At 34.6% G+C, this 21,236-nt stretch overlaps 1 protein-coding gene across 2 annotated transcripts; it reads left to right on the top strand.

Annotated features, from left to right (window-relative positions):
- Positions 1-6,052: 6,052 nt before the first annotated feature.
- Positions 6,053-20,994, top strand: LOC127720343 (alkaline phosphatase, tissue-nonspecific isozyme-like). Of its 2 annotated transcripts, none has more exons than XM_052226924.1 (10): positions 6,053-6,390; positions 9,572-9,792; positions 11,188-11,362; positions 12,060-12,229; positions 14,467-14,577; positions 15,372-15,474; positions 16,876-17,016; positions 17,370-17,561; positions 17,873-18,010; positions 19,904-20,994. In XM_052226924.1, the coding sequence occupies exons 1-10, from the start codon at positions 6,315-6,317 to the stop codon at positions 20,179-20,181; spliced, it is 1,605 nt and encodes a 534-aa protein (XP_052082884.1). In that variant the 5' UTR covers positions 6,053-6,314; the 3' UTR covers positions 20,182-20,994. The 2 variants fall into 2 exon arrangements, with proteins under 2 accessions (XP_052082884.1, XP_052082885.1); XM_052226925.1 differs by lacking the exon at positions 6,053-6,390 and adding an exon at positions 6,412-6,768.
- The last annotated feature ends 242 nt before the right edge of the window (positions 20,995-21,236 follow it).

Consider the following 21,236-nt stretch of genomic DNA (forward strand, 5'->3'; position numbering starts at 1 on the left):
AAGTTTCCATGCCACAAAGGGATGGTTAGGATTGGTTTTGGGGTGTCATGGCTCAAACCGTTTAGGAATTAGGGGCAAAAAAGTGGGAAAAACAAGGGTTTCCTTGTTAGTGGACAAATAAAAAAAAAGTACAATGTTATGTTTGGATTACCTCCCTTACACTGCTTTTAAATTATGTATAAAGAAATGTTGTATTGTCTTGAGGTGATTAGCTGTCAATTTATTTTTTGAAGTTACTATTTAAAAATGCTGATTAAGGAATATTAATTTTAGCCATGATTATGTTTGTCATTTTCTATTTTAAGATTTTTATGATGTATTTAAATGGGTAATTATGGTTGCAAACTCCATTGGAAATTTGAATCTTCAGGGAAAGAATTTTTTTGGGGAAAAAAGGGGGGGGGGGGGGGGGGGTAAAAAAGGAAATTGTGAGAGATTTCAGAAATTAAAAAGAGAATTTCTTCAAGTATTTTTTTTTTTGCCAAAAAAAAAGGGGGGGAGGGGGTCAAATTTTTTTTTTTGGGGAGGGGGGACAATTCACAACAGCATAGTGTTTTGCACAAAAGCAAAAAATTGAAATATTAATTCAAATCATATAACCAATTCTAAGTTCTTTTATTCTACAGTTATCCTGTGTCAGAAACCTATTATGTGTTAAATATTTAGTTACAATCCAAATTCAGACCGGTATCAAGCGCGAATATTGTGTCCAATTTTGCCCCAACTGCGAAGCAATTTGTTCTCATTTGTAAAACCCATCCAGACCCTCATGTAGTATTTGAAGTTGCATGTAAGACAGCTGTCAATTAAAAAAAGGGTGCCGCTCTACATTTCCACATCTCGGATACAAATAAGCCTTCATGTGTCTAACTTGGTGTAAATATACATCTAGGAGAGTATAGCAGCATCCTACAAAATGGGTCACTCTGACCTATATTTTGTAATCAATAATTAATATATAATGATTAATATATAAGGTTCTGATCTTGAAAGCTAAGCCTCCAATAGTTTTATAACTTTGTTTAAAGACCGTCTAGGGAATTATAGCAATTACAGCAAATTGTAGGTGACTATGATCTATTTTTCACATGCCATTTAATTGTATTTTATGCCCAATTTCATCTCTTAGATACAAAGGGGTTTTCATTTCGGCTGATTATACTACCAGTGGTGAATCCAGGGGGGGGGGGGGGTTGGAACCCCCCATTTTTTGACGATCACTGATGCATTTGAATGAGGACATCTAGTTGGAACCCCCCTTTTAAAAATGGCTGGATCCGCCCCTGACTACTAAAATGAATTTCACTTTAATAGTACTGGAAATCATTATGTTTTGTTTACTATCCCCTTCTGAGGGCGTGGTTGACTTTGCAATATTAGACTGCTTATGTTTGTCCTTTCAAGGATTATCAAGCCAATTTTGATACAAGGTGCACTCTTTGATCACACTGAGAACCATGAAAAATTTCAATAACATTTTGCATTTTGCCCATTTAAGAGGGTCTGGATGGGGTCTACAGAATAGAGAATAATGGACCACTACTACATGATAATGGGCCAACACAAAAACAAAGAATAGAGAAAAATGGGGAACATTTATAAAGAATAGAAAAAAAAATAGCTTTAACAAGAAATGATTGTAACTGGATGTTGTTACGAAGTCTCCCAAACAAAGTTCCCACAATTACAGTCATTCCCAAGTCGCCGGACATTAAAAATTGGTTTGGTCCATTAAAGTGATATGCATTAGTGACCCCTGGAGACTGACCTTATATATCATTCAAATCTTCGTGACATGAAGAACGGGAATATATATGGTTTAGGGGTGGGGATCTTGACCATTTACAAGATATTTGAACATATTCAAATGACAGGCGGTGGGGATGACTCCTTGGGTCTTACCCTGTATATCATTCAAAACATCTTGGTATGACAAACCAGAATATATATGGTTTAGGGGTGGGTATCTTCACCACTAATTACAAGATATTAGAACTTTCTCAAATGGCAGGGATTGGTGGTGATCCCCGGGGACTGGCCCTATATATAATTCAAATCTTCATGACATGACAAATAGGAATATATATGGTTTAGGGGTGGGTATCTCTACCAGTTACAAGATATTAGAACATTGGGGTGGGGGGACCCCTGGGGACTGACCTTATATATCATTCAAATCTTTATGACATGAAAAACGGGAATATATATGGTTGAGGGGTGGAGGTCTTGACCATTTACAAGATATTTGAACATATTCAAATGACAGGCGGTGGGGATGACTCCTTGTGTCTTACCCTGTATATCATTCAAATCATCTTGGTATGACAAACCAGAATATATATGGTATAGGGGTGGGTATCTTCACCACTAATTACAAGATATTAGAACTTTCTCAAATGGCAGGGAGTGGTGGTGATCCCCGGGGACTGGCCCTATATATAATTCAAATCTTCATGACATAACAAACAGGAATATAAATGGTTTAGGGGTGGGTATCTCTTCCAGTTACAAGATATTAGATCATTGGGGAGGGGGACCCCTGGGGACTCACCCTATATATCATTCAAATCATCCTGACATGACAAACAGGAATATATATGGTTTAGGGGTGGGTATCTCTACCAGTTACAAGATATTAGATCATTGGGGTGGGGGACCCCTGGGGACTGACCCTATATATCATTCAAATCATCCTGACATGACAAACAGGAATATATATGGTTTAGGGGTGGGTATCTCTACCAGTTACAAGATATTAGATCATTGGGGTGGGGGACCCCTGGGGACTCACCCTACATGTATATATCATTCAAATCATCCTGACATGACAAACAGGAATATATATGGTTTAGGGGTGGGTATCTCTACCAGTTGCAAGATATTAGATCATTGGGGTGGGGGGGACCCCTGGGGACTGACCTTATATATCATTCAAATATTCGTGACATGAAGAACAGGAATATATATGGTGTAGGGGTGGGGATCTTGACCATTTACAAGATATTTGAACATATTCAAACGACAGGCGGTGGGGATGACTCCTTGGGTCTTACCCTGTATATCATTCAAATCATCTTGGTATGACAAACCAGAATATATATGGTTTAGGGGTGGGTATCTTCACCACTAATTACAAGATATTAGAACTTTCTCAAATGACAGGGGGTGGGGATGACCCCTTGGGACAAACCCTTCATTTCATTTGATGTGCTTCATCATGACAAACCAGCGATCTCAACCCCTTACAAGATATTAGAACTTTCTCAAATGGCAGGGGTTCGGAGTGACCCCTGGGGACTAATCCATCAATTTCATTTGATGTGCTTTATCATGTAGTACATTTCTAATTATAAAGATTGTGTCTATCACTTACTGTTTTCAAGTTATAATCATTTGAAAATCCCATAGGGTTCTATAGTAAACCCCTCCATTCTTTTGACCCCTAAAAAAACCCATTTTAGACCCTATTGCTTAAACAAAATCCTGACTGCACCACTAGACATGTTAGTCTAAAATATTGTGGAACCTTAAGTAAAGAAGAAGAAGAAGATTTTCTCTCCAGAAATACATACAACTTAACATTGAATTTGTATTGCCTAATGACCTTGTGAGCAAATGTCAAAAATAAAAAAAAATATTGAAAATCATATGTAATCCTCGGTGTCAATTGAATACAACAAATGATTTGTTTATATTATGAAGTATAATTTGGAACTTCATGATATTGTAAAACACGGGCTTGTCTGTACATACGTGTGAAAACTACCAAGTCCATATTACAATACAAAAATATATATAAGGAGATGTGGTATGATTGCCAATGAGACAACTATATACCAAAGTTGAAATGAAGTGGATGTAAGCAATTATAGGCAACCGCAATGCCTTCAACAATGAGGAAACCCCCATACTGTATAGTCGGCTGTAAAAGGCTCTGACATGAATAAATATGAAACAAGTCTTCTTGTACCTCTGCACTAAAATATGTCACTTTAAGTTAAAGAACAGCCATTTATAAAACATTCTTAATTTTAGTTCCCAAATGAATTCTAGAATGCATTTTTGGTCCAAATACATGTATACGAATAACTTATCTGTCACATTAAATATTGGGGATCCATCTTGTTGCAAGGTAAAAGATTCTACCCTTATTCTACACACACTCTTTTTCTAAAGGCAGCCGTTTCATCCTGGTTCGCAAAACTTTCAGAACCTACTGTATTTCCTAATTAGATCTTGTACTGGATATGCATGAAATACTTGCCACTTTCAGAGACATAAAAATTATATATAGTACACTATAGTACTATTTTTTAAATCGATTATAGGATTACTTAAAGAGAGTCTGGGTGAGGTTTTCAGAATAGAGAATAATGGGCAAAAAGTACAGAATTAAAGGGCAAAAACAATAAAGAATACAGAAAAATAGGCAAAAAATTAAAGAATAGAGAAGAATGGGGTGGTAAAACATAAAGAATAGAGAAAAATGGGAAAACAAATAAAAAATAGAAAAAAATGCTCTAAAAAACTGAAGAATATAGAAATGAAGCCCCCCTTTCGGACCCTCATCTACCTTTGTATACAGATTTAAACCACTGTTCCTAATTGCATAGGACTTAGTCCTTACACATTAACCTTAATGTCCTGGTCCCGCATACACATTAACATTAATGTCCAGGATAGAATACCGGTATGCATGTAATAGTTGCAAATGAAGGTTAAACATCCGCCCAGCCATGCATAACAGATGCGGATTCAGGATTTTGAAAAACGGGGGGATCCCCCAAACTAGGCAACGTTTGGAGTGGGAAAGGTAAAAATTCTTTGCATTAACCATAGATGAAGCTCCATAAGGGGGTTCCCCTAAATCCGCCTCTGCATCAAACTTGTGATTTCATTAACAAGAATAATGTGTATTTCCAATTAGTCCCCAAGGGTGACTAGGGAATAGGAATACGGTCGCTACAGGTCTTCCTCCGATTGGCAGTAAAACCCTTGCCGAAGTGGAGCATCCGTTTGGCGATGCGGGATGTACAAGTACACAGATACCTCCCGTCAGAATGGGGAAGTTAAATCCGATGCCTCGTGTAGAGAGAGTGTCAAGCTCTCTGCATGCACGTTAAGAACCTTTACAACAACTTTTTGAGGGGTCCGTAGGTGGTTTGATGCAAGGCAAAATTTCTATCCCTATCCAATATACCCTCCGCATTTTTCAGTGGTAGTCCAAATTTCCCCGACCTTCATTCCGAACGGCCTCTATTACAGGACCTACCTATTGTATTTATTGTTAATTTGTTCTCGTTCAACAGGCGTGAAATATTTGCCACTGTGCGTTAAGCAACCAACAATTAATCAATCAATATTTCAAATTATAGGCCGGTTCATTTTGAAATAAACATTTACTGTAAAAGCATATGATATATTACCAACAATAAAAGACGAAATAATAGGGAAATGAGATAAATAATGTAATTGGTTGAACTTAAATCAACTGTCGTTTCTCGGATTCCATACCAAACCCAGACATTCGTATATGTGTTTGTTTAACTACATTCTGAGACTATTATACTGCATGCCAATATATTATGTCCCAGCTACATTTTAAGATGTTTCGAAAGTTTTTCATATCTTATTTCAACATAATCACGGTCATTTAGAATCACAGTAATTACCAACGTAGAGAAGAAGAAAAAAGAAAACCTGGAATTCAAACTCGACAGAAATAAATAATTCGATCATCTTCGGTTTTTTAAAAATTATATAGATGAGATGGATAAATTGATTTTATGTCTTTCATGTCCGTCAGTTATGCGGTATACGGCTCCATTTATTAAAAAGTCGTGGTCACTGAGGAGAGTGGATTCAACAACTGCACGATATGTACATAATATGAATTGATGTCTTTTTTGTTATTTTTGTGATGTATTATGTAATGTGTTATTTTGTTTTCGTGTATGCAATCAACTTCATTGGGGTATAACAGTGCATTATTTTCAATAAACTATACCATTGTATACCAACGATCGGAAAAGATGACAAAATTCTGCATATCTATGATGCAATCATATCCTTTTTAAGTCTGATGACACAGTCTGGTTGTTTTTCATAATTATCGGAAAGGGGGCATTTGCGATTGATCCTTGTAAATATCGATTTAATCCAATTGATCATTTAATCAAATGGATATAATGGGTTTATCAGAGCCTTGATTTCTTGATTAAGGGTTTTGTTTATTTTGTCGGTTTTGACTACCGTTTGGTCAACGCATTTTAACACCTACGGCAATTTAAAATTTAAAAGTATTACATGCTAAAATGACTCCATGTGATAAACACGTGGTTCTTTTCTCCACACTATTTATTCTATTTTGGAACTATATTTACGCACAAGGTAGGTTTTTTAAATGTCATTTCTCTTTATTGATATTTTGTTTGATATTTGAATTGATTTTCAGTCAGACTTGCGTTCATTATATTTGTTGAAAATATAGTTTTCTGTCAGTTAATTACCCCTTTATTAATTTTATTTCATAAAGCTAGTATATATTGTGAAATTTTATAATAATATTTCGAAAAACACGTGACTAATGTTTTGCGATTACATTTTAACCTTTCATCACCTATACAGGTACCCTACAGGTAAGATATTACGCAACCTGATAACTAAATTACACCTTAATGTAATTAATTAAACCAGTCGAACAATAAAAGAGGGTCAAATTTGGGAACGTCGGAGATTTGACCTTGTTTATACGGATATGTCATGAAGGTTTGAAAATCACGTTACTTTTTAATATTTTTCCCGAGTCATTCTAACGTCTACCGGAACTTGAACTAAAATACTGATTATTGCATTTAAATAAATACAGGCTAAGTTGACATATAATGGTTTACTTGGATGGAGAGTTGTCTCATTGGCACTCATACCACATCTTCTTATAGCTAAGTTATAAGATTTGTGCCGGAAAAGTGGCAATCAGTAGATTTTCAAAAGAAGGCACCAACTACTCATGAATTGCTGATTCATTTGGTGGTGATGGTGGGGGGGGGGGGGGGGGGGGGATTTATGAAATGGCCTTTTAAGACGTCATAATTACTTGAAACAACGCAACATTGAGTAAAAAAAAAAAGAAAATTGCTCTTGCATGAGGACGGTCTGGATGGGCAACATGATCTATTTATAAAGAAAAGAGAAACATGGCTTAAAAAATACGGAACTAAAGGACTTCCATCCAGACCCTCCTGCATGTTATTGAATAAAAAAATAATTTAAATAGATAAAGATGTTTGTCCCGAGCGAGAAAAAAAAAACAAAAAAACAAAAAAACGTGCTCACCACAAAAGATAAATGGTCGCTGTCCGAATAAATAAAAGTATAGAATCATATAACCGCAAAAAAAACCCACTAAAAATCCAATTTTATTGTACATTTTTGGCATTTTAAACATTGATACAAAAGTTGCTATCTGGACTGGTCATATGGGCCTAAAAAATCAAAACGGAACCAACAAAAAAATAACTAGACTATATACATGTTACACACATATTGTTTTTGTTGAGACAAATAGGTCGGAAAATATCCCGATTTTTTTTCATAGAAAAAGGGGCTAACCGATTAAGGAGCGAAAGGCCCCTATATAAAAAAATGGTAAATCACAGAACCACAATTCATCTTTTGCTAAAATATTACACTTTTCACTGCTTTTTAAAAGCGTTCCTTTTTTGTATAATTTCCATTTAAGAACGCGGAATACGGGTTCCTGCTCCTCAAAATGACACCGTCCTTTTATTCAACACCGATAAGAACATAGATCTTATAATTGTCAGTACAGCTTTCGAGGAAAATCAAACTTTGCTTTTGGCACTAGATTGAAATAAAACAAACATGCACCTGTCCTTAGTCAGGAACCTGTTGTTCAGTGGTTGTCCATTGTTGATGTGGTTCTTAAGTGTTTCTCGTTTCTCGTTTTTATATAGATTAGACCGTTGGTTTTCCTGTTTGAATTGTTTTACACTAGTAATTTTGGGGCCCTTTATAGCTTACTGTTCGGTGTGAGCCAAGGCTCCGTGTTGAAGGCCGTACTTTGACCTATAATTGTTTACTTTTTACACATTGTGACTTGGGTTGAGAGTTGACTCATTGGCACTCATACCACATCTTCTTATTTCTGTTAACATGTGACGATGTAAATAAGCAAAGTGGGATGGAGAGATGTCGATTTGTAGACCGAAAGAAGAAGACATTACTCACCAAGGTTGATAAAGTGGAGTTGTAGTTCGAGAGATGAATACATTACACCGCCAGGTTTACAATATAATTAATATATATATCTCTGATTTCGTTGTCCTCATATGAGTACGAGCACGCCAGATGGGATAGGTCTGAATTTTAACTTCAGCGATTTCCAGGTTTATTAAGCAGGGTTTAGCATGTTAATTTGTAGATCGAAAGTTTTGTTCGCCGCTTTTCGATTTAAAAAGAAATACTACATACAAATTTGTAGACCGAAAAGGGAGAAAGGATATAAAATAAGGTAGTTATTAAAGCAAATATCGTTTCCATTGATCTGTTTTGCACCAAGGATATATTTTCGCCTACATTGATTTATTCGTTATTCTTGCTTGCGTATCATACGCCCAAAGAACCTAAATTAATGATAAATTGAAAATAAACGTAGTTTCAGCTGAATGAACGAACTGGAATGAGCCTCCTCATGGGGTTTTTGATTATGTGATTACTTGGCCGTATTTATAGTGATTATTTGATTACCAGACCAAATATTTCATGATTATTTGATTATTTGATAATCTAGGACTGTATTTTTGATTATTTGATTATCTTGTTAAAAAAAATTAATGATAATATCATTATATTGGCAAAACATTTGTTATTATGTGATTACTTGGACACCCCCATGAGGTGCCTCTGGAATGAAGGGCCAGTGATGCTCGATGTCCTAGATCCGGTGGTTCGTTCCTCAAACACCAGAGGCAGATTTAATAAAGGCTAGGGGACGCCCCTTATGGACCTAGCTATGATTGTTAATGCATAGACATAAAGTCCAAGTCCTAATGTTGTCTTGTTCGGTCCCCTTTCAAAATACTGGTTCTGAACCTGCACACTTAGAAGTGTGGCGGAATCATCCGAGGTGTTTGAATGATTGGTAGCCAACTGGAGGGAGATAATTTGCTGTAAGGGCAGAAATGTAACGGTATACAATACATCACATAAAGACTCCTGATAGCCATTTCTTTCAAGTGTCATTTCACGAGCAGAATGAATGACGCTCTACAACGTTAACGTCCATATTCTGACCACGTGATTCTGACTAGATGTGGCACCTAATTTAACGTCCTTATTCCAACCAGATGTGGCTGTGTATTTATCATGTTTATAGAAATAATATTAAGCCAAACGGACGTCAGTCACAGTGGTCAGTCAGCACGAGTAACTTTTGAACGAGAAAAGTCCAGGTTGTAAAAAATCTATACTTCAATCTTTCCTTGGGGTATAGAACGATCAGTGTCGATTGATAAACCAAATATCAAAGTACCATTTTTCTTTATTTCAGAAGCATACGTATGGAGGAAAGAATCTCAAGAAATTTTAAAGAATGCACTGAATCGTAAGCTCAACACTAATGTGGCTAAGAATGTCATTTTGTTCATCGGTGATGGGATGGGCGTGTCAACTGTTACAGCAGCCAGGATACTGCGGGGTCAGAAACAAGGTCGACCCGGAGAGGAAACTGTTTTAGAGTTTGAAAAGTTTCCACATGTCGCTCTTGCCAAGGTAATGATAGTCGCTAGAAATAATGCCTTGACCGGAAGAACTATTTTATATGCCGCACATTTGTGGAATTGTGTGTTGATAGTCCCTGCAAAATGTATTCAAAAATGTGAAGACTCTAGATCTAAGGCTTGGCATATTATAAGCACTCAAGACGTATTTCGTTTCTTTGTGTCGATGGATTGCTGTCTCTTTGACATACATTTTCTTTTATTCAAATAGATATTCCAAAACTAGTCAACAAAGTCATTATGGCGACTGTATTTACATAAACGTCAAAACGAAAACCGTTATAATCATGCATAGCGGGTTTATAGCTTACTTTCTTGTTAGAATGTTCCGAAAAATGCCAAGCCCTTGGGAATCGTATTATACTGTAGTACCAGTCGAAAAAATAACGTTTTTCTGAAAAGAGAACTTTATATACCAGGTCGGATAAACGATATTGATCAATATACGCAAGTTATAAATTACCTAAAAATAGACCAGAATTCCTTACTATGGAATACAATTTGCCAATAGAGAATCTGTTTCATATCTATCTATTTACAAAACGAAAACAGCAGGTGTTGCGGAAAATATACATAAACAAAAAGAGTTCAATATGCGAGATATGAGACATTTTTCATGAATAGTGTCTGCATTTTTGCTCTGTAATGAAACAATATCATTTGTTAAGAAAATTACATTTTAAACAATTGCTGTGAAATTCTATCTTTAAGTTATATATTTTATCGTATATGACGTACTAAGGTAAAGATAATCTTGTGAGTTTCCTCAAGAAATATCACCGCCCTTTCGAAAAAATCGCTTGTTTGAAACAAGTTATTTCGGAATATCTTTCTGGAATATCAAATCAATAGAGATTTGATTTAAGTGACATATTTCCACATATGGACAAAGTAAAATAACAAAAATACCGAACTCCAAGGAAAATTCAAAATGGAAAGTCCCTTATCGAATGGCAAAATCAAAAGCTCAAACACATCAAACGAATGGAAAATAACTGTCATATTCCTGACAAGTTCATCTTCCATCTTTTGGCAACTACTTTGGTTGTCAGGTGGTAGCTAGCATGTCTTGCATCGGTTATCGGAGATCTTGATTTCCATCCCTGAGTATAAGCAGATGGATGTTTAGCCACAGGCAGATTTAGAAGTGGGGACCGCTAGGGGGGGACCAACTTATGGAGCTTCAAATATGATAAATGCATAGACTTAATACAAGAATCACTCAAAATGTTTGCTTGCCAGACCCGCTGCTTCCTTTTCAAAATCCTGGATCCGCGTCTGTTGTCATCCATATATCATTTAATCGGTCATGTTTAGCTGTTGATAGAATTAATATGAATATGTAATAGTTCACACAGTACCTTGATATTTTTTTTTATAATTGCAGACTTACAACATAGACAAACAGACACCAGACTCGGGTGCAACAGCGACCGCCCTTATGACGGGTATTAAAGCAAACTACTATACAATAGGTGTTGATGGAAGAGCCAAATATGCAAATTGTTCTTCAATTAAAAATGCAAAAGTGGATGGCATGGTGAATTGGTCAAAATTTGCTGGTTTGTTTATTTCATTTTGTGTTAATAAATGCATATACACTTTTTTGACGATAAATGCATTTGAATTTTGAATGGGGACATATAGTTGGAACAGCCCCTCCCCTTTTATCCTGGGTTAGGAACCTTTTATAAATGGCTGGATCCGCCCCTGGTACGCCCTTCAACAATGTGCAAAACCCATACTATGCTATAGAAGGCACCTGAATATATAGTTTGTATTTACCTGTAACGCTATTATTCACTTGTTAGATTTAATCTCATTTGAATAAGGAAATGTACTGTAGGTGTATAAACATTATCCCATGAACCAGATTTACTAAATATGGATATCAAGTGGCCTTCACCAAACGAAATGTTAAGCTCTAAATTGCACCGGTTGGAGACGACCGTAAATATGTAATCGCACAATTTCATAAACTGGCATATTTAATTTTATCTTAGCCATACTTTGCAATTGTAACGAGAACATATTGATCAGCTTCGTTGTCTACGCCATTCGTCATACCAGGAGTCTTGTACCACGTGACATTCATGAAATATTTAAAATGTCCACTTTCCTATTAATATTGGTATTTTGCAGCATTATAGCTCATATTATACTACTTGATTGTTTCATCTTTAAAGAAGGCGAGCGAAAAGGTATTGTGTTTGTTTGGTTTTGTTGTTCACTATCATCAAATCATTGCTTGTGCTTTAGGTAAAAGTACAGGAATAGTGACTTCTACACGTGTCACACATGCTACTCCAGCTGCAGCATACGCTCATGCACCACAGAGAGAATGGGAGAGTGATATTAAACTACCAGCTGATCATGGCGAGTGCAAAGATATAGCATACCAACTCATAGTAGACCAATCTGATATGCAGGTAAGTAGAGCATACCAACTCATAGTAGACTATCTAATATGCGGGTAAGTAGAGCATACCAACTCATAGTAGACCAATCTGATATGCGGGTAAGTAGAGCATACCAACACATAGTAGACCAATCTGATATGCGGGTACATGCAAGTAGAGCATATTTACTCAAAGAAGACCAATCTGATATCCAGGTAAGTAGAGCATATTTACTTATATAAGACCTGTCTGATATGCAGGTTAGTATAGGTTCTCCAATTCTTTATATTTTAATCGGTTCTGACCAGTTCAAGAAACGTTGATAAAACTATAATAATTGAAATTGTACCCTAGAAATCGTCATGGTTTTCTAGATTTGCGTGATCATATTTTTAAATAAGAAGTTGCTTTTCCAGAATCCATTTTATTAGAGTATACATATATACAGTAAATACATCCCGCCGTTTTATCGTTGCTGCTGTTGAAAACCGCGAATTTCCATAGACCCGACATATCAATGAGAATTTGTCTTAATTATCTATTTCCCACCGTATATCTATTCGTAAGATTGACTTGGCAATCTCCATTAAACAATAAGAAAACGGATTTTAGCATTTCATATGCAACTATTCCTGTCATATTTAGATTCGGTACCTCTGCATGTTAATTACTGGTTTAATTAGGATTATGTATATTTACTAGTTACCCGTGTGACAGAGGATTTAGAAAACTGAAAAATATATACATTTGACTTCAGTTAACATCCATTTGAGGTTGTCTTTTATTAATTTAATAAAATCATGAAATAATTTCATTTAGAATCGGACAAAACTAAACTACATAGGTCTTGTCAAAATCTTGTCTTGATCAGGTGCCATGTTTGTTTTCTTTGATAACGTCGGTGTTATGACTTTATATCTCCTTGATCTAGCTATGCACTAGGGTATTATTAGAATAACAATTACGTATCAAATTTAATTGTAATATAAACACTGGAGTTAAATTTAATTATTTGAATGAACAAATGTCGAAGATCGTCTACGTTTGAAAATCAATTGGTCGCCATTTTTTTCGTAACTTCGAAATTTTATCTAAACTAACAAAATATATCCATTCCCACAAAAAGAAAACATTGTTTGATTATATACTGCTTAAAGGTAAGACAATGGCTGAAACCGTTTGCATCCATAAGTTATTTGATTTCCATCGTAAAAATATTACAAAATATTTTTTCACAAGTCGAGTTACGACATCAGGTCAGTAAGTTATTACCTTTATTGGAAAAATAGACGTATAAAACAACACATAAGTAAATGGAAGTTTAAGGAAACTATGCAATTTCGAAGAACCGACAGCAGTATACCCACTTGCAAAAATAGAGACATCAGCTACGTTTACTTGTCTGTCATTGCCTGAGACATACGAAATGGAGAATGTCTTGCCACGGTAGTAGACTGCAGAATTGGTGAGTACATAGGATCAACTATGAGCTGCATAAAGTGGACAGTTAATATTTTCAACAGCAGCACATATCTACGTCAGATTTACTCTATATGTGTCTCGATATGTGTATGCTTGTATAACAAGGAATCGAGAAAAAGTAAGTGCCTACTATAGAATATGATAATTCAATTCCCGAAGACGATGGTGTTCTCTGTGGTTCAATTCTATTTTTTTTTTAATTATGTATAGCTATGAACCTTAAAGTATTGTTGTGTATGACTATGGTTGTTCTTTATTTCCAAACACTAACACTTTAAAAAAATAATCGATACTATTTATATAAGCAAAGTTCTAAATTATTGGAAAAACAGCTTCATAGTTCCTGTTTATTTCAGGTTTTATATCTTTTTCAATCAGAAACTCATTTTCAAAGACCACCTGCATTGCACGTCTTAAAACCTACATAGGGTAGATGATTAAAGCACTAATTGTTCTTTTGAAACATTCTATTTTTAAAACTGATACTCATTTTAAAACAAAAAAATGTTCTCTAAAAAACGTATTGTGTGCCATGTGTTTGGCTTTTAGATTATTTGCATGTATACGTTTGTAGCTTTCACACGTTTATTTTGTTATTTACTTTTTGGTTTGTTTTGTTTTCGTCATTTGAAAAAAAGAACCTTGTATAATTATTGTTATGGTTTGCGATGTTATAATGTTCTAACAAAATGAAAATCAGATCAGATGAACATTTAAACAGCATTTATTTGCGGATTTTTTTGGTTTAAAAATATAACAATTATATAGACATTTAAACATTTTAGGTTATACTAGGTGGCGGTAGACAGTATTTCATGACAAACACGTCTGTTGACCCTGAAACAAAAAAGGTCAACAGTGCGAAAGGCAGACGCGACGGTTTAGATCTCATACAGGTTTGTATTGTTCAGATAAATATTTGAGTTATATCCCTTTAACCGTGGAAAGAATTACCCGAGCCTCTTCCCTAATCAGCTGACAACATACTTTCACGATATCCATAGCTACTCCGATCATTTGTAAAATTGCATGGTATATTCAATATGTTGTCATGGTCTGACTAATTTTAATTGGCATAGACGTTTGAATTGTGGCATGAACCCCCTTTTGTGTTTAAGTAAATAAACTCATCATAGATACCACCCTTAAAATTTTGTACGCCAGACGTGCGTTTCGTTTACAAAAGACTAATCAGTTACACTCGAATGAAAAAAAAATAAAAAGGCCACATAAAGTTCAAAGTTTAAGAGCATTGAGAACCCAAAATTCCGAAAGGTTTTGCCAAATACAGCCAAGGTAATCTATTCCTGGGGTAGAAAATCCTTAATATTTCTAAAAATTCTAAGTTTTGTATATTTTTTTACTTTTCAACCTTCATCCATTTATTTCATGTGTCCTTGATATCTTCCAAAAAAGTAATTTATATGTTCTGTCCCTCTTTTTTTTTATTTTCCACGTTAAAAGGAAATGCACAAGGAGCAAATGCCTTAAGCCACGGCCAGTTTCACTTATTCACCCATTGGAATTGACGTGGGGTTTAAAGTGAGTCACGTGTAACCCAATGTTTGGTGTTTCGTGTAAGGTTTTATGTAATGTTCTGTGTAGTCTTTAAGGGTTGTAACCCTTAGGTGTTGTTGTCTTTCCACAACACAGATTTCAATAATTATTCTTGTTTTTTCTATCCGACCAGATGTGGAAATTAGACAAAGAGGAAAGAGGTGCTACTTACAAATATGTTTGGAACAACTCGGATTTCAACGCTATAGATCCAGCAAAAACAGATTACTTACTAGGTAAGGCTGATTTATTATGCTTTCAACAACGACGCGCGCAAATTACAAAAAACCTTAAAAAATAATCAAACGACCTAAATTAGTACACACATGTAAAGAGTATTTTTTTCATTTTTAACAAAAAAAAACATACTTTTGCAAAGACAGATTGTGAAATAAAACATTCCAGAAAACAAAATCACAAATAAACGTTTGCATGCTTACCCTTCCAGAACACATGATATCAGTCTAATTTTAATGAAATTTTAATTTCTAATGTTTTCAACCTGTCGTTTTGCTTTTGATTTGTGTATTTCACATTAATCAATCAACCAATCCTAAACTCTATTGTGACAATTTGACTGTGTGCGAATTCGCATAGCATGTCATTAATGCATAACAATAAACCCTCACCTTTTTTGACGAACCCGGTCTTGCTCTGGTTGGAGTACATATGGTTTCCCAAGTTTTTGTTTTCTATCTTTTAATTATATAATTTTTATATTTTTCTAACAGTTTTTAGAATACTGGTAAACTATTGCTATATATAACTTAAACTGCTGATTCGATTTTGGATTCCATTTTATTTTATAATTGCTAGGTGTGGATACTTTAAATGTTTTATTACCTTGACTTAAAGAAAAATCAGGTCTAGCATGCGTGATGTGGATTATTTTTAAGCACACTTGTCTCCATTGAAAAAAAGAAAAAAAAACAATGATACCGAACTATAAAGTGTATTCATCAAGGGGTAGGCCATACAAACTGACAAAACCAAACTCTCGAATTTATCAACCAACGTAACGAATGGTAACAACTGTCATATTCCTGACTTGAAAATTGGTTTTAATCATATGTTTATATTATAAGCTGCTGATAACAAACTGTCAATCCTGATTGTATTATCCATACAACAACCAGACATGCTATATTTAATATTTGTTATTATTGTAATATCTTCTCTGTAACTATGAATTTGGTTTATGAGAATAAAGATCATTCAATTCATTCAACCAGTGTTTTGGTAAAGACCCTTTTTGATTGCAAATTATCAATTGATGTATTTGGCAATCATATTCAAATCATAACTGAACATTTCTCAGGTGGCACTGATGTTAGCCGACTGATGTCGTTCTGTTAAAGCCACTCTTTTGATTCTCCTAATTAAATGTTTTAGGATGAATGAAGAAATATTTGATGTCAACAAACACTATCTATTTTATCACAATTGCGTTTGTAACTTCCCAAAGGAATAAAAACTTGCCAAATTATAAAAAAGAAATGAAAATATATGTTTGTCATTTATTTTGATTGTAAACTGAATCATTCTGATAACTACAAAACAAATTCTTCGTTCAAAATTAAAAAAAACAAAAACACGCTACACGAATTACACAATTGCTCAGTTCCCTTCTGTTTTAGGACTTTTCCAGCTAGACCATCTAGACTATGAATTAGAACGGGACCACAGTGATAAAGGAGAACCTTCATTGCCCGAGTTAGTCAGGAAAGCAATTCAGATACTTAGCAAAAACGATAATGGATTCTTTCTTATGGTAGAAGGTAAAGTAAACGTGTCAGTCAATACAAATGTGCGTCCAGTACAAAAGAATCAATACAGGCAGTTATTGAACAGAGTTTGGATATGTAAAGAAGAAATTAATTATTATAAAAAAATGTTACTCTTTATGTACATTCATATTATTTACAGCTTCTCATTGCTATCAATTTCATTGGCTTTCTTTTTTAGTTGTTTAAAGCATATGAATAGGCTCAACTGAAGTACGTTTCTCATTAATATTTTCCTATAGTTTATTACACTCATATATCATTTGACCATGGCTAATTGATTTAGGACATACATACCTTACAGACACTTTATAAAATCCATGAATGTACAATTCCCTTAATTTTAGGCGGTCGTATTGATCATGGACATCATGATGGAAAAGCTAAAAAAGCCTTGTATGAGACATTAAGCTTGGAAGACGCCGTGAGAGAGGCTGTAGCACTTACTGATGAGAAAGAAACATTGATTGTCGTCACTGCCGACCACTCTCATGTGTTCAATATTGCTGGATATCCAAAACGAGGCAATGACATACTAGGTGAAATTATTTTACATTTGTTGACTTTAAAAAAGGATTTTGGCAGCTGTAAATTGTGTAAAATGCATTAATCTTTTAACTAGTTGTTGCTTATAAACGTGATTTACTTTTTATTTATTTGATGTTAGGAATTTCTTTTGAAAGGTTTTTAATCAAAAGTAAAAAAAATAAAGAACATTGATACTTTCGGAAAATTTCATATGATCCTTCCACATTAGACAGAGGAGAACCAAAACAGTCCTTTTCAAAATACTCTGTTAAATACACAAGTTTTGAATTTAGAGCACTATTTTTTTATTCTGTGATTTCAGGTGTAGTAGACCCTCTTTTTCGTCAATGGTATCCGTTAGACGGCAAAGCTTATACTACACTATTGTATGCTAATGGACCAGGATTTAACACGTCAGGGTCAGGAAGAACTGACCCATTAGATGAAGTAGAAGATTTACGTGAGTAAACATATAATCAGCATTTTATGTCGTTAATCATTATGTTTTGGTGTTTTGTATTGTTTAGAAGCAATGTTTATTTACCTCTGTCTGCATACAACGAAAGAAGCTGACGACGAGATGAGCAATAACCATGTGTCGAAGGAAGGCAGATAGCACCAAAAACTCGAAAAGATAATCAACAGTCCCGAACCACTTTACAGAAGATAAAAAATCTGAGCAACAGACAAATAAACAACAGAGAATGAAGAGATATCAGTTTTACGGCATCCATTTCGACAATTAATGTCTCTTCAGTGATGCTCGAGGCCAAAATTATTTGAAAGTCAAAAACCTAATATAATCATTGAAAAGATGATAAAATAAAATATGATTAATCCAACATGGACAAGAATGAACCTGCTCCATGTATGCAGTTCTTGTTTCATTAGATGTACCTGTTGTGCCGCTGTACATTACATGTAAAATTCGATGAAAATCTGCATAATGGGATAAAAAAAAAAAAAAAAACAAGAACATGCATGTTGCTACAACATCTTGTAAGTGTCCATTGATATTGAAGTCATTATTGAGTCTTGATTTGAGGCAGACATAACTATATCTGTCATATCATTTATTTCAAGTTCAATTAGATACATGCCATCAACATAGTTAATAAGCTATTGCATTATTCAATAATCTATTTTCCTATTACAGCCTTTTGACTATGGATTTTCGACAGGTTACACACTCTGTTAAGAAATTTTCGTACTTGTTCAAGTGAGACCAACTAAGGAAGTAAAATCAAGTTTACAATCGGTGCAATTTGAGGAAACAATTAACTGTTTTATGTTTTCTATACACGAAAAAAACATCCGAAAACATTTGATTTTCCCCCTAATTGCACCGATTGTAAGCTTGATTTACTTTTTGTAGTTGCTCTAACTTGTCTAAGTACCAAGATATCCTACCTCTGGTCCTGTCTAAAACTTGTATACACTGGAGTCAAAAGTCGTTTATATGAAAATAGTTTACTGGGCGGATATTACTGAAAAACCAAAAACGTTTATTTGAAGAACAATTTTAGCTTCTTTACACTCTTCTTGTGAAGCTAATTTTTATGTCATCATCACACAAAAACAAAGATTTTTATATAGTTTATATGTATTTTGCACTGTTACACCACTGTCTGATGTAAAGGGAAGGGTTTGACGCCAGAAAACTAGTTTAACCCCGCCACATAATGTATTTGCCTGGCCACAGTCAGGAGCCTGTAATTCAGTGGTTAACAACAAACAATTGTCGTTTGTTGTTGTTTATCATTTTTTGTTTTTCGTTTATTGCTTTGTACATAAATCAGGCCGTTAGTTTTCTCGTTTGAATTGTTTTACATTTGTAATTTCGGAGCCTTTTATAGCTGACTATGCGGTATGGGTTTTGCGCATTGTTGAAGGTCGTACAGTGACCTATATTTCTTAAGTTTTATATCATTTGGTCTCTGGTGGAGAGTTGTCTCATTGGCAATCATACCACATCTCATTTTTATAGTAGAGTTTATAGGCCTTAAATAGCTTCTTGACTTCAAAGTTTTGTTGGTTTTAACATATTTTATAGCTTAAAATTTCTAATGGATCAAGACTTTTCAATGGTATCCATGTCACAGTGTATTTAAAAAAATAATTCAACGGATAATAATTATAAGGAGTATAAGTTTACTAAGTCATATGACTGAAAAGAACAGTTATATTAAAACAGGTCATGTGGATTAATTATATTTCAAATGAAAAAAGCGTTCTTAGTAAGAGACATTTCAGTGCCAGTTTCAAGTCTATCTGTTCCTCACAGATGTGACCAATTTCTTTACAAAGCATTGTCGTTCCTTCAAAATAATTGTTAATATACTATTTCGTTTAGATGACAAAGATTATGTCCGAAATAGTGGAGTTCCTTTGAAATCCGAAACCCACGGAGGAGAAGACGTCGCCATTTATGCACAGGGTCCAATGGCACATCTGATATATGGGGTCCAGGAGCAACATTATGTCGCCCACGTCATGGCATATGCATCTTGTGTTGGTCAAAACAAAGATCACTGTAGACAAACAAACACTGCATCATCATTACAGAATAGTTTCATCAATTCATGTTTTATTTTGTTGTTAAATAGTTTATTTTATTCCACGTTTTTATGATATAGTGTAAATACAATACACTTTATCGCTATTTATTCCAATCTGGGTAAGTTCTGAAATTACATAACTTTTTCATAACGTATTAAACCAGTTAAAACTTTCTGGGTCCCTATATGTACAATATATTGTGCATAAAACTTTTCAAACAGATCTATCGAAACCATCGTAAACCCTTAAAGGAAGCAGCAAAAAATGGATCATAAACTATCAAACTTCAAAATTAATGTTCACCTTCTAAAATTTTCCCTCTCTCAGCTCATTACAGGTGACCTTTGTCTTCGCGACACTTGGCACGAACATGAAGTGGCTAAAGTGTCACTTTTTTTTCTGGATTTGACTAAATAGATATATGATGTATTATTGATGAACTGCTGCATTTGTCGTCGGAATCAATATCAGCATTTTTGTGTTATATTATCATGATGTATTATAAAGCATTTAACTTTCCGTTCGATTCCTTTATTACCATGACAGAAGAAATATGTCAAGTTCACAACTAATAAGAGGGGGGTGACACGCTTTCTGGATGCGGAATATAAGGGAGGGGGATTTCAGAATGTGGGATATTTGGGGTAATAAAGTGCGATTTGGGATATAGGGGGTGAAAAAGCTGATCTGGGCAACAAGAAAATAGTAGATGTGGGGAAAAGCAATTAAAAAAGCGGGATTTGCGAAATAAACACCGACGTGTCACCCACCTCTTATAATTGTATTATTAATAAATCTTAAGTTATGGTGTGTGTTCTTCTTTAAAATGCCTAACACCATTGTGTTAAAAAGTTACCAGTTTATAAATTATTTATTTATACTAAACTATGGTTTTTACTTCTTCAGACAACATATTTTAACCTGAGGCCGCGGGTTTTGGCATCTGTCTTGATCAACTTTAGGCCTGGTATCTTTTGTGAGTTTTTACTTCTATCTTAATCAATTTTAAGCCTGGTTTATACTTTGGCCTACCAGATTAATTCAGTGGCTATATTTAGCTGCTCTAAGATACCTTCATGAACGCCTCCATGCACAGAAGAATCGTCAATTAATCATACTTAATTCGC

This window comes from Mytilus californianus, unplaced genomic scaffold, assembly GCF_021869535.1.
Source record: "Mytilus californianus isolate M0D057914Y unplaced genomic scaffold, xbMytCali1.0.p SCAF_11, whole genome shotgun sequence".
Lineage (NCBI taxonomy): Eukaryota > Metazoa > Mollusca > Bivalvia > Mytilida > Mytilidae > Mytilus > Mytilus californianus.

What these genes read in the sequence shown, in the direction of transcription:
- LOC127720343 (XM_052226924.1), top strand. Translation starts at nt 6,315, where the DNA reads ATGACTCCATGTGATAAACACGTGGTTCTTTTCTCCACACTATTTATT. An exon ending in GAATTGGTCAAAATTTGCTG is followed by an intron (nt 11,363 to 12,059) that starts GTTTGTTTATTT and finishes CTTGTGCTTTAG; the next exon opens with GTAAAAGTACAGGAATAGTG. An exon ending in ACGAGGCAATGACATACTAG is followed by an intron (nt 17,562 to 17,872) that starts GTGAAATTATTT and finishes CTGTGATTTCAG; the next exon opens with GTGTAGTAGACCCTCTTTTT.